The 13,905-nt window shown below is 45.0% G+C and overlaps 1 protein-coding gene across 1 annotated transcript; it reads left to right on the top strand.

Moving 5' to 3' along the window:
• Positions 1–625: 625 nt before the first annotated feature.
• On the top strand, positions 626–13,905 carry rspo3 (R-spondin 3; the record flags this gene model as incomplete). The annotated part of the gene is made up of 6 exons (XM_080857625.1): positions 626–719; positions 6,030–6,215; positions 6,778–6,921; positions 7,172–7,318; positions 7,893–8,078; positions 13,685–13,905. The coding sequence occupies 6 exons, from the start codon at positions 626–628 to the stop codon at positions 13,903–13,905; spliced, it is 978 nt and encodes a 325-aa protein (XP_080713751.1).

The following is a 13,905-nucleotide window of genomic DNA, read 5'->3' on the forward strand; positions in this document are numbered from 1 at the left end:
CATAGTGATCGAGAGAGGGGGAGAGTGAATGAGTGGTGGTACGCGAGCGCACTGTGAAGAGACAGAAACTTGTCCAACCTTGATGATGCAGACCAGTGAAACTTTCTATCTGAACCCGCGGTATTTGTAATGACAATACAAAGCAAGGGGATGTCTGCGTTTCGGGAGAGTTCGCACGGCAAACAATAAGTTTCAGTGAAATGTTAATTCGAGTATCTCGCACGCCGGGCGCAAAAGAGTAACCATCGCAATTCCCACCTGGACGCGCTGAAAACTACAATAGTGGATCAGAGGGGAATACTTGGAGATGATACATTTCATTTGATCACCATGGCAGGCTTAATTTGATATTTTTTCAGTTGCTCTCCCGTTTGCTCAACATTTTCTTGATGGAAAACTAGCAGTGGTACATACATGGATTGATCCCACAATGCTCCTGCCGAGATGGCCCAGGTGCATTTGGGCCTTCGTAAGTGCTGTTTCTCTCGCTCCTGAGCTGGGTTGGAAGTTTAATTGTTTTTAGGAATCAGTAACGTGTTATCAGAAATCAGCGAAACTACAGTCACAGGTTGGCGGAGGACTTTGATATTGACACGACAAGCATCATCCTCATCCCTGGGTTACTATGCAATTACAACTGATCTCCTTTGTTTTGATCTTGCACTGTATGGAGTACATTAATTGCCAGCAACACACCTCCAGGCACCGGCCACACAAACGTAAGTAACCGATCGGGGAGCGCCCGGGGCAAGATGCTTTGCGCACACACCTGTCCGCTTCCTCACTTGGATCTTTCCAAACCCCATTCTCTTGGAATAGTGGTTTCCTGAAAAGAAATGATTGACGTCAAAAAGGGAATTGAAAAATGTTTTTTGTCTTTTAACTTTTTAAGTTAAAGTTCGCAAGGTTGGCGCAGCTGGGTTGTATTGGACTCTGTCAGATCAGATTGTGGGACATGTTGAAGTGTTGATGATACGCGCTAGATGTAACTGTAAGTTGCAGGGTCACTCTGTGTGTTTTTGTGTGTGAATGCGTGCCTGCTAATTGATTTGCCTGCCACACATCAATTCGATTCAATTCAATTTATCGCCATCTCTCATATAAGCCGCGCACTGTCTCCAAGGTCCAACTGCCACCTCTGTTCCGGAGACGTCGTACCAACACATTCGACTAGGGAACTTTAGTTGGTATGGCTTCCAACCATTCTTAATCGAACATGAGACAATAATTCGGTTCGGCTACACGATGTGATTACTCTACCTGCCCCTTACCGTGCAGGTTTGGTCCCCATGTACGGATCGCTCTCTAGTGGTCACCTCCTCACGCCAAAACTGCTCACTTAGCAGAGTTAATTAGCTCATAAACGTACTTCACAAACATTTCGGTTGTATCAGTTCACTTCACGCTTTCTAGTAGCGTAATGAATGGGCAACGAGAATTCACTTAATTTTCATTGGCCTCACATCACTCTGTGGGTTTCACCAAAGCCACCCTGTGGTTTACACATGGCAGAGCCGAACTTGTGTGACAATGGAGCCAGTGCCATTGCAGTGAAATCTCTGAGGTTCAGATGGCTACCAAAACCAGACCTCAGAGAAGGTGCCAAACTCCAAATCCTGTTGCTGCACATCAAACCATGACAAAGCTTGCATTGTCAAAGTTAATTTTTCAGTCATTTTAAATATGAAATGTCAGTTGTTTTTCACTGATTAAGTCGAATATTTAAAATACCAAAAATGTATTTTGTTTTGTTCAAAAACTCTTAGAGTTTGTACTGTGGTTGATGTTTTGTCTTCTCAGATAGGAAGGCTGTGGTTTATTTTATGCATGAAGATATTTTGTGTCTAATTAGCACGTCAGAGCTGAATTCCTTTATTACTTTTTGTCTGCTATGTTTGACTTTGGTGCAACATTTCAAAATGGCTTTCCTATGAAAAAGGACAAATAACTACAGATTTTTGATAGATATTTATGATAACAATAAATCTTATATATACATTCAGTAACATGATCTTAAGTAGTGCCAATAGGAGCCAATAAGAGTATAAAAGACCATAGAAATTGTATTAGATTAGAATTAAAACAGAATAAAATGACAGAAAGAAAATAAGAATCATAGAAGTAATTCAGAAGTCAAAAATAGTATTAAAACAAAAAAGGACTGAACATTAGGCAAATATTCCAATAACCTAATGAGACATCACTAAGCACTATTCATTTAATAAGTGTATAGATTAATTGTACAATTTACAATAGAACTTTCACCAGATTTATTGGTGGGCCAGGGATTCTAAAATCTGTAGTATCCCTTGCTCTCGCTCTCTCCGTTCAAAAACAGGCTCAGAAATGCACAGCACAGATGACCAAAGCTCCATATAGGCAGTTTACCACACGCCCACACCCAAACCCAGCACCCTGCAGTCAGCAGCAGCGTCCGCTAATTGAAAGCGTTTGAAACGATGGCGTGTGAATAACCACAATGAGCGCTCAGAGGCAATGACCGCGTGGTCGAAGTGACCATACTTCCTGCTGCGCTTCTGATGCATCCAGGGGGAATGTCTGCAAATCCGTACATGAGACCATGAACTAGCATTAGGATTTACAAATTCTATAGGATGACAGTTATTCAAGCGAGGATGGGCAGACCTAACCTTTACTTGGAGCATAGATTGACAAGATGGTGTCCTAAGCATTAGACAGAGATGGTGTCAGTGCGCTAGTGTGCTGACCTTGTGTATTAAATCCCTAACTCTTTCAGTACCCTGTAGAGATTCCCTTGACTTCAACATCAATTCTGCACAGCACCTGGGTTTCCTGTTCTTCTTACTATTTCTTCACTCACTGAAGTCGTCATTGAGTGTGTGTGTGTGTGTGTGTGTGTGTGTATGTCTGTATGTACTAAGAGCGTGCATGTGTGTGTGTGTGTGTGTGTGTGTGTGTGTGTGTGTGTGTGTGAGTGTGTGCGTGTGTGTGTGTGTGTGTATGTGTGTGTGTGTGTGTGTGTGTGTGTGTGTGTGTGTGTGTATGTCTGTATATATGTACTAAAACGTGTGTGTGTGTGTGTTAAACATCATGTCTCCTGTCAAGATAGGTCTGCTGAGTGTGAATGACTTTTCATCACACCGTCACCAGTGGGATTATAAATTAATTTGGGATTTCTCCACAGGGTGCTCTAGCGCTCGCTCCACACTCTCTCTATCATACTGCAGTCAAGCTGACCACATGATGCACTGTTAAAACTGCAATCATAAGTGTTTACTCTCAGCCTTTTCTACGTACATTTATAGTTATTAATTCAGTAGACCCATTTGTCTACTGACAGTTGCAATGCGGTAAAGGCATTAGCAGTATTTCAACTGTGTTGGTCTTGCGGAAATACAATCCATGACCCCGGCTCCCCTCGTGTTATGATCTCCTACTTAAGCATCAACCCTGATTGAACCAGTAATATTACAATTCAATTATGAATGCATGCTCTTCATCGCAGTAAAAATCAGTACTATTGGAAATCGACCATGTGTGTTCTCAAGGGGCCACTGATGACAAGTCTACAACTTTAATGTCACTGTTTAATTTCATGTGGTCACATTTTAACGAGGCTGCTGTTTGAAGGATTCCCTGGAATGCCCGCTCGTTTTGTTTGTGGCCGTTGCCTGGGTCCGAAGGCGCGGAGCGATGATTTTGAACATGCAGTGCTCCAAGGGTGCCGATGAGGTTGTTACGCAAGTGGCCCAGAGGTTATGTCGGCGTGAGGGCAGGCCAGAATTCCTCCGTGTTAAAGGTTCTGTGAATTAGAGAGGCTTGGCAGGAACACATGTGGGCAAATGGACAGCAGTTGTAAAGATTGCTGAGATATGTCAAACAGAATATCCATGATCTATGGCAATCTGGCAGCCAACATTGAACTGGAGGAAAAAAACGAGGTGTGGGGGGTTGAGGCAAGCCTTGAAACCTGAGTGGATGGGTTGGGGTGGGGGTGGGGGGGCGTTTGTGGAACATTAGCACAATTCGCCTGTAGCATGGAATGCTGGAGTCGGCCCGAAAAAACACCTCTACCTCTATGTGCACTGGTGAACACCGAGGTTGGGCAGGCTCTCACCTGTGCCCCCCTCAACGGGTCTCCCTTAGCCACAAAGCACCTAAACCAACTTGGCATTTACTACTGCCCCTCGCCCGCCACTCCAACAGCACCTCACACTGCTCCGAGGTGATTACCCCTCTCTGCCTTCATTTAAAAAGTCCACGGTGTTGGGCCCACCCCACGTTAACCCTCCTGGCCCCCTCAGAGAGTGAGTACAGGCCCTGTTCTGGCCTCCGGGCTAAAGCCGTCCTGCTAAGGCGTCCAGCACCACGGAGAACCAGACAGCAACTGCCAGCCAGTAGAGGTGCATCTCTGGGGGCAGCACCTGGGATCAATTGGCAGCCACTAATAGTTTCTCCCTCTCTCTTTCTTGTTCATTCTTTCCATCCTCCCATCTTTCTCTCTTTTTGCCTCTCAGTTCTGTCCTCTGTTTAACTGTATTCATCCCTCTCACACTATCCTCCTCTAGATTCCTATCAGTTTGCTCTCTCTAATGTTGGCCCTCCATTTAAATATTTTAAATATGACAGCCTTGGGAGAAGGGATCTTTATCAAAGCAGTCCTCAGTATTCCATCACTTGCGGTTATCACTTGTGATATCTACATTTCCCTTTGGTGTTTGCTATAGTAATTGCAGATGTGATTGCCTTTACTTCACTGCTGGTCATGTATTATGACGTAATGCTCCATAGGGATGCGTGGCTTTGAACCTTTATTATGCTAGTGCCATACTCTCTGTGTGTTCCCATGCTGTTTTAACACCAAGTGGCACGACAAAGTTGTCAGAGCCTTCAGATGGATGAAGACTAAGTTTATTATCATAGGCATGTGTGCATGGTCATACAGTATGGCTGTTTTCATGAGTCACTGCTTTCAGGTCACTAAAACAAATCATATATCTTTGGAAATGCCTCACATTCTCTTGCACTGACAAGGTAGCCATACACTGAGGTTATTTATGCCCTTGAAGTAATATGTAGACGGGAGATGGAGGGAAGATTGGGAATGGGGGCTCACTGCTGGAAGGATGTACTGATACTGGGAACTCTACAATGTGTGCTCAGAGCCGCTTGTTACCAGACCTGAAGGTCTCCCACCACGATTAGGTGTGTGTGTGTGTGTGTGTGTGTGTGTGTGTGTGTGTGTGTGTGTGTGTGTGTGTGTGTGTGTGTGTGTGGGGGGGGGGGTTTTCTCACATTGTTTGAGGGCTACTGTGCCTATGTGGCATGCAAACTCTAGTATGTTCTGTGTCATTGCTGATTACGTTGTTCATTTGGACGATCTGCAGATGAGTGTCCACCCCTGTTGTGTTTATGATTCAGCAACATCATGGGCTCGGTGTTTATAAATGATCGGTGGCCTTTCACACGGAACCTGCTGAGAGTAAAGGCTCTGTTGGTTTCACACCCAGTAAGAGCACAGTATTTAAACCGTCAAAAGTTCGACCTCGAAGGGTGTGCCAAATCATTTTCTTCCCTTGCATTTTAATGTTTCATTTGATACTTACATGTTTCAGAATGAGATAAAGTCCAAATGAGAGCCCCTCATCTTTAAAAACAAGTTTATGTAATGTCTAGCATGTAAGGCTCGTTCGCTGCTGTACCAAGTGGATGTTCAGTTCAGACAAAGACATGTTGTGCATATGGATGTATTCCAAATATGTATGCCATTAAACAGCATTGAACAATAACATTTAAGGTGTCAATACAGCTAGAAGTCAAGTATGTTTAGTAGTTAGGCTAGTAGAAAAGTACATTCAGTAGTTAAGCTAGTATATGTAAAGTATGTTTAGTAGTTAAGTTAAGCTATATGAATATAAATATGTATTATCTTTTTGTTGAGATATGAGACTTAAAAAGGCTGACAGCATTTGGACTTAATAGAAGAACTTTAATGCACTGTATTAGACAGTAAATGTGACTTAAGCATTTGAACCTGTATGCCACAGAGAGCATGAGCTCGGGGTGTCAAAGCGGGTGCCTGACGTGTTCGGAGTACAACGGCTGCCTGTCCTGCAAGCCGCGGCTCTTCATCTTCCTGGAGAGGAACGGCATGAAACAGACCGGTGTGTGTCTGCCCTCCTGTCCAAGTGGTTACTATGGCACCCGCTCTCCTGACAGAAACGACTGCACTAGTAAGTGATTCTACAGACCAGCAAAGCTGATGAATGGGTGAAGCCAATGTTTTGACTTCAATGTATGACATTGCCTTTAGTCATTTAGTCTTTTACATGAACTATTTAACTATTTAACATGTTAGTTGGTATAAGGGATTACTCATTTGAAGGCAAATCCATCACATTACTTTTTGGCACAGCAATGTTCACAAAGACCCTCATATTTTGAATTATGTCTACAAACATGTGAGAATAAAGTCATCTGAACTTTTTCAACATTTGTGATGTATCAACATTTGAATGACCATCAAAGGTCCATCTACTGCCAGCAGTCATCTGTACATGTAGAAGTCCACTGACAGTCTATGTATACCTCCAGAGTTCTTCAGTTAAGATGGAGGATAATACCAAGTTAGCTGTAAATTGAAGTGTTCTTGAAAGACATGATACAGCATCGTTCTAGTACAACAGTCTTTTCAATAAATCTGGTTCCTTCTCTCGAAAGTGTGGCTCTTATGGCATATTTCATCTTGGACGTACAGACTCATAGTTGTCCGTGGGTCTGTGCCCTGTCTTGCAGAATGTCGGCCGGAGTGTGACTCCTGCTTCACCAGTAACTTCTGCACCCGCTGCCGCCCTGGTTTCTATCTGCACCAGGGGAAGTGCCAGCAGACCTGCCCAGAAGGCAGAGTGCCCAGCGCTGCCCAGCGGGAGTGTGTACTTGGTGAGTGCACTTGCTTTTATCTCATATCTCATCATACCGACATTTCAAACTTCCCATACCTGTAGCCCAGATTTGTAATGAATGAATGTGTGTAAAACACTTGTGCTATATAAATAATCTTGCCTGATCTTGCCTTATGTTGGTGTGGTTATGGTCTTATCAATTCGGTGTAAGATTGTAGTGTAAATTGTGTGTTGAGGTGGTTTTAGCACAAGCACTGACGAGACTGGTGGGTTCTGTCTTCTGTCAGAGTGTCCCACGGACTGCGAAAGCTGTCCCAACAGTGACACGTGCACCAGGTGCGTGGAGGGATTCTTCCACCTGCAGGGGAAGTGCTACGACACCTGCCCTGAAGAGTACGAGCCCAGCGACCTGCTTGTGGAGTGCATCCCTCAAGGTGAGCCCAGGGAGACCCCTAGAGATAGAGACCCCTGAACCGATTGCTTATGGTAGAGTGGGGAGCTAGGTGAGGTGGGATAGAAACTGAACCGATTGCTTACGGTAGAGTGGGGAGCTAGGTGAGGTGGGATAGAAACTGAACCGATTGCTTACGGTAGAGTGGGGAGCTAGGTGAGGTGGGATAGAAACTGAACCGATTGCTTACGGTAGAGTGGGGAGCTAGGTGAGGTGGGATAGAAACTGAACCGATTGCTTACGGTAGAGTGGGGAGCTAGGTGAGGTGGGATAGAAACTGAACCGATTGCTTACGGTAGAGTGGGGAGCTAGGTGAGGTGGGATAGAAACTGAACCGATTGCTTACGGTAGAGTGGGGAGTCTTTATTTTTTAGTTTACTTTGACATGCACAAGATGTGATCAAGGATTCTACAATGTAATGAAAAAAATCTAAACAATTTAAAAGGTTAGGGTTACATGTACCTTTTATGGATCATGACGTAGGGAACACAAGAGCCATATTAAGAGACTTTTTCTTCCATAAACCTGTTAGTCCCTTTTGTTTCCCCTCCATCAGTGCACTGTGAGGTGGATGAGTGGAACGAGTGGAGTCCCTGCTCTCGCCGAGGCAAGACCTGCGGTTTCAAGCGGGGTGAGGAGACAAGAACCCGCACGGTCCTGAGGACCCCCTCCCCACACGGCAACCCCTGCCCTCCCACACACGAGAAGAGGGAGTGCGTGGTGAAGAAGAAAAAGTGCCCAGGTACACCTAATGTCTTTTACATTTTTTTTGTGTGTGTGTTATGTGTGTGTGGGGGGAGGACTAGAGCTGCCTTGAACTGAGTTAGAGGAAAAGGGAGAATCTGTTTAAGAGGGCTGTCATGGTCTACAGAAATACAGCAGTCAAGTGTTCTTTTATGCAACATCCCACTACTGAAGAGTGCATATTTATCCCTTAACCACACAACAACTACAGCTAAACAAACTGGACAGAGCAGCTGGCATAGCACCAATAAGATCCACTCTTAGCCTCAGGGAGGTTCAGTTAGAGACTCATACATCCCCAGTGGATTCATGAATCATCACCAATGAGACATTTCGATTCTTCTTCGAGGAAATGGGATTAATCAAGGATTACTGGTCCCTCACTATTTTAGCCGACTCTCTCCAAGGATTTGTGGACGTTTAAACAGAGTGCACTTATTGCACTTTGTGGTCAGTCATGTAACTTGTCATCGCCATTTTCAATTTCTTGTTTTATATAAAGTGAAAAAAATCGGTCAAACAGTTTCAGGCCCATATGACTAAATATTCTGTTATTTCTCCTCTCACTCATTTTTAAGCTCCAGGGGAACAAATATTTTTCAAGCGAAAGCACACAACAATGAGCAATACCAGGAAATATGTCCCACAAAAACATATTTGCCTTATTAGACATTGGCCTGTTTTTGTTTGGTTGGCTGCACTGTGGCCACCGTGGGTGCTGTTGTGTTAAATGACAGATAACAGACAGCGGGGTGATGACCACACCCTTAGTGGCTCAGACTCGCTCACTCAAGCTCATGGTGATCTGTCTAAGCCTTCATTAAAAAGGCAAACATGCACAAATAGCCCCAGTCACATTCCTCTCCCCAAACAAAGAGAGGAAGAATGCAACATTGGTTGATAATAAAAAGCCTGTCCTGAGGTCTGTAAGTACACATGCTAACTGTAAGGATTGCGGACCGCTCACAACTGAACGTCCCCTCTGGCAGCTCTTTGTACAGAGCGCTAGCTGCATGCTTTTTATCTGTCATTTGTGCTGTGAAATGTGGCCTCTGCGTTTCCCTGCCTCTCTCCCCCTTTCTGTCGCCTCTCTCTTTCCCTCACGCACACTAAAGAAAAACACAGACACAGCCACACACAGCCACTAACACACATGCACACACACACACACACACACACACACACACACACACACACACACACACACACACACACACACACACACACACACACACACACACAGGCCAGAGCGGGGGCTTCTGTGGCGCACTGAAGCTTAGCGAGGAGTCGGCGCGCTGTTGATCCGGCCAGCTGCAGTGGCGGAGTGCGTGTTACACACAGCAGACCCGGTTATCGACCTTGCCCCCGTGCGTGATTACCCAGCTGCCCCGGCTCCTGGAACATCAACCGAGTGCTAATTATCCGCTCCGGCTTGTCCCATCCCGTGTTTACGTTCCGCATACACCAGCAGGGTCAGTGGTCCGACCTCCACAGGCTCAGAGTAATCCCAAGCAGGCCCTCCACACTGACACATCCTCCCCAGTTCCCTCACGCACCTCGCCCTCCACCAGGCCTAAGACCCACTTTCGTTTGTTGTTGTTTTCTTTAACCTCCCAAATCCCTTTTGACTTTTCCTCTGCGCTCAGTCGTGGTTCTGCCCCTGCTCTCTCTCTCTCTCTCCCTCTCTCTCTCTCTCTCTCTCTCTCTCTCTCTCTCTCTCTCTCTCTCTCTCTCTCTTCTCTATTTCTCTCTCTCTCTCTGTCTCTGCTGAACGCGCTGTGTTGTTTCACACAATATTTCAGCCGTTGATCTTCTTTGGCCGTTTGCCTCGATAAACTTTAAGCCATAACAAACGGCTGCTTTCTCACAGGTGAGGCAGTGGTTCATGTTTGGCGTGCTGCTGCGTCTTAAGAACGGGTCTCGGAGAGACAGCAGTGTGATCAGATCGGGTACCAGACAGAATGCAGTGTTATCGCACCCGTCCTGAATCTGAGACAGTGTAAATATTTAAGGGCATGCCGTCGTGCCGCCTGTCACCCACGCCGTGTTTACACTGTGGCTGATGTGGCCTCCAGGCCCTGCTACTCTCCAATGGGCACCTACTGCCCTCTGTCCACCAACCCTACTCGCCCCCCGACCCAACCACATCAGGGCTACCAGCCTGGAGTGAGGGAGGGCAGCCGGTTCCTGCCTTCAAAGCTCCGGGCATTCCTCCTACAGGACTGCCCAGAGCTCTTAATCCCCCACTGGCTCCTGCCAACCCCCCCACCCCCCCACCCCCACCCCACCCCCGGACGAGCATGTGCTTGCCAGGGAGGATGTAGTCCCCCAGTGTCATTAGTGTAATTGTGCCTTTTCATGTACGGCGTCCAACTACGTCTCCGCATACAGCTCACAGGCCAGAGCAGTGTTTTAGATTTTGACACACGCGAGTGTCCTCTATTACTCCAAAATTACTCCATTGTCTTTCACACACATATACACAGCTCTTGGTTTCTCATTGTCTCTTTGCTTACTCACTCACTCTCTCTCTTTCTCTCTCTCTCTCTCTCTCTCTCTCTCTCTCACTCTATCTCAATCACTCTTTTGTAAAATTATAAATAATCAGTGCCAGATGACTCCCCCTAACCCTTCTCTCCCCCCACCACCCTCCACTAAAATGTCTACATTGAGCTGAGACACAGAAGCAGCTCAAAGCCAAGGGCTTGCAGCGAATCTGTTTTGAGGTTGCAACACATTTGAGAGGAGTTTATGATTAGGGCTTAGCCCTGCTGAGAGGTTTGTTGATAAATGCAAAAAGACAAATTCACAAATTTCCAACTGGTTTATTTTTAGCAGTGTCTATAACCTCAAGCACTGCTGAAGCCAAATTAGGTCGGCCAACAGGCTCCACAGCAAATTTACTACAAACCAGCTCCAGTCCTCCATCAGTGACCACAAGATCAAAACTGTGTAAATCTCTTTTGAACATCTCCTAGCTGAAGACTCTCTCTTGGGAGTTGGCACAGCACTAACCAGTTTGTAAACATTAAAAAGTTCGGACAGACAACAGTGAACCTCAATAAACATCTCCGTAACAACCATCCCAAGGCAACCCCTATCATGTTATGCCTCGGTTTGTAGGAAATGCAGAGATTATGACTAATCCACTGATCTCTGAAATGTTACGACAAAGAAAACAATGTGTGCGGAAAGGACTTCCTGTGTTTAAAGAGCTGGGATGGGGACAGGGGGGACAGGGGGGTGTCTGCTGTGCTCCAGATCCGTGGCGAGTGAGCCTAACTCTCTCTCTCTCTCTCACTCTCTCTGTCTCTTTCTCTCTCGTTCTCTCTCTCTCTCTCTCTCTTTCTGTCTCACTGACTCACCCTGTCGTTCTATCTTCATCCCAAATCCCATGGGGTTATATTATCCATTCACACTCTCAAACAAACCCCCCAAACACACACACACAAAAACACACACACACACAACAATAGTGATGTGTCCCCACAGGGAGGTAAGGAGGGGTTTGGGGGGTTTGGGTTGCTCAGTCAGTGATGGCCAGTTGTGTCTCCTCACCGACTGACACTTGCACTCAGGTTATTCCTGCGTGAAGACTAAACAGCCGTGGCCAACAGGGCCCTGTATCGCACTGGCTGGACCCCAGGAATGTGTAGGTCAGCGTGGGTTGGTGTGGGCGGTGAGCCCTCCTCTTCCATCAGGACGGAGAGCAGTACTGATTAATAGGCCCGCGAGGGAGGAGGGGGTGGAGGGGCTCTGTGTCTACCTCAGCACTTTTACAATCCCGCTCACACACAACAAAGCACCCAGCTCTGCTTTTTTTCTTTGCTCTTTTTTTTTTTGGTTCACTCATCGAGCGATAAGCCTTCAACAATAATTGATATGGAGCTTGTTTGGAGTGCTAGGAAAAAGTAGATAAAGTAATATCAACAGAATTTATTTTAGGAACTTTCTATTTTGGATGAGTCAAGAGAAGTGTTTTTTGGCATATGGCTGCCTCTTACAGCTAAAATTATCCCAGATGTTGCATTTGCATAAAACAGTGCATGACTGGCCTCTGGTGGCACAACAGACCAGTATCAATGCACTACTGACTGGAGAAAATGTGCGTTAAATATATTATTAATAAGAATGTATTATCATGTCATTTTGTAAAATATCAAACAAACATCCTCAAAGTAATGCATTACACAAAAACATCCCAGCACAACACCCCAATACACTGATGTTCTGTCAGTTCCCTGACTTGTTCCTGTAGAGAAAAATAATCCAACCATTCCTGACAGAATATCATCATAATCATTATTTATTCAGGGAGAATTGACTGAGCACAGGGCTCTTTGGCAGCAATGCCCTGATTGAGGGTACATAATACAGATGAACAATAAATAAACAAACCATAACAAAACAGACTAAATAAATTAACAAAACACTTAATACATTTAAAACAACAGAACTGAGGCACATGCTTAGCATCTTAAAGGCTCTTAAATTGGTTGACAGAAAAATACTGGGTTATTTCTCTTGAACAGTGTTCCATTTATGGGAAGCAAAGAACTTAAAAGCTATTTTACCTATTAGTTCTGATAAGGGTGATTTCAAGGGAGATGAGGCTCTGTGACCGTGTGTTATGACAGATGGATTTTTATTTTGAAATTGACATGAGATAATTAGGCAGTTTACCCAAGAGGGTTTATAAACAAATATAAATATGATTTATCTTCAAAGAGAACCAGGGAAGACAGACCTGGTCAGGAGCCCAAATGCGTGCATAGGTATTAGGGTTCCATCTCTGCCCTGCTCAGGTCTGTGTTAATGGCTGAAAGCCTATCCTGGACGTAAATGTGACGTCAATGTTACATAAACCTGAGGCGTGTGCATGCAGAGATCGGACCTACTTGTCTCTGATCCATTCATTTTCAAACAGAGATAATGTCAAGGAGAGTAAATAATGGCCTGTGAACTAAATAACTGGTTGGCCGCTTGGTTGGATTTGTCTGGATTCTATCATTTATATCTCAGCAAGGCAATCTGACACCAGGGGATTCATCTCCAGTTCTCCCTTCTGACCCATTTTCCAGCCATACGAGTTCCATTATACACTGCAGAGGAAAAACAAATGGTGGATTTTATTGCTAAATGTATTTACTGTATGTACTGCATCAACATGTATTGAAGCAGCAGATGATTTGGGTTTAATGAATTACTTTACTCCGAGTGCAGTAAGGTCAAACACCTACATTAGAGGATTGACTTGTAAGTTAGATAGATGGAAAGTTTATTAATCCCCAGTTGACATGATACTTTGATAAGCAGAGAGACTAAATGAGATTTGAGCTTCAAAGTTCCTATATACTTATCACACTGATCAACCTGATAAACCTTTAAAGGATCTAGTCAGAAAACTGTAGCAGAGTGTCCTTTTTTGGAAATCTTCTGCAATCTTTTAGCCTTAAAAACCTGCAGAGAATTGATTTGTATATACAATGCATGGATATAAAACCTTTGATCTTAATAGTTCTTAAGGGCACTAGAGTGCATTGTTTTTGAAGAAACAGAAATACTAACAGATGCTCCTTGCTTGCCTTCTGTTCCTGTCCTCAGGCAACGGAAAAAGAAGACCAGACAGGAGAAACCGCAACAACCGAAGGGACAAGGAGAACCAGGAGAGCCGTCACGAGAGAAAGCGAGTGAGGGAAAAGGAGAGGAAGCCCATTACAGGTGGAGAACGGGGGGACTCGGAAATCAGGAACAAAACGGAGCGGCGACGTCGGAGGGGCCACACCAGAAGCCCTATCTCTGTGGATGGAGACCCTGGGCAGTAG

Source organism: Sprattus sprattus, assembly GCF_963457725.1.
Source record: "Sprattus sprattus genome assembly, chromosome: 19".
In the NCBI taxonomy this organism is placed as follows: Eukaryota; Metazoa; Chordata; class Actinopteri; order Clupeiformes; family Clupeidae; genus Sprattus; species Sprattus sprattus.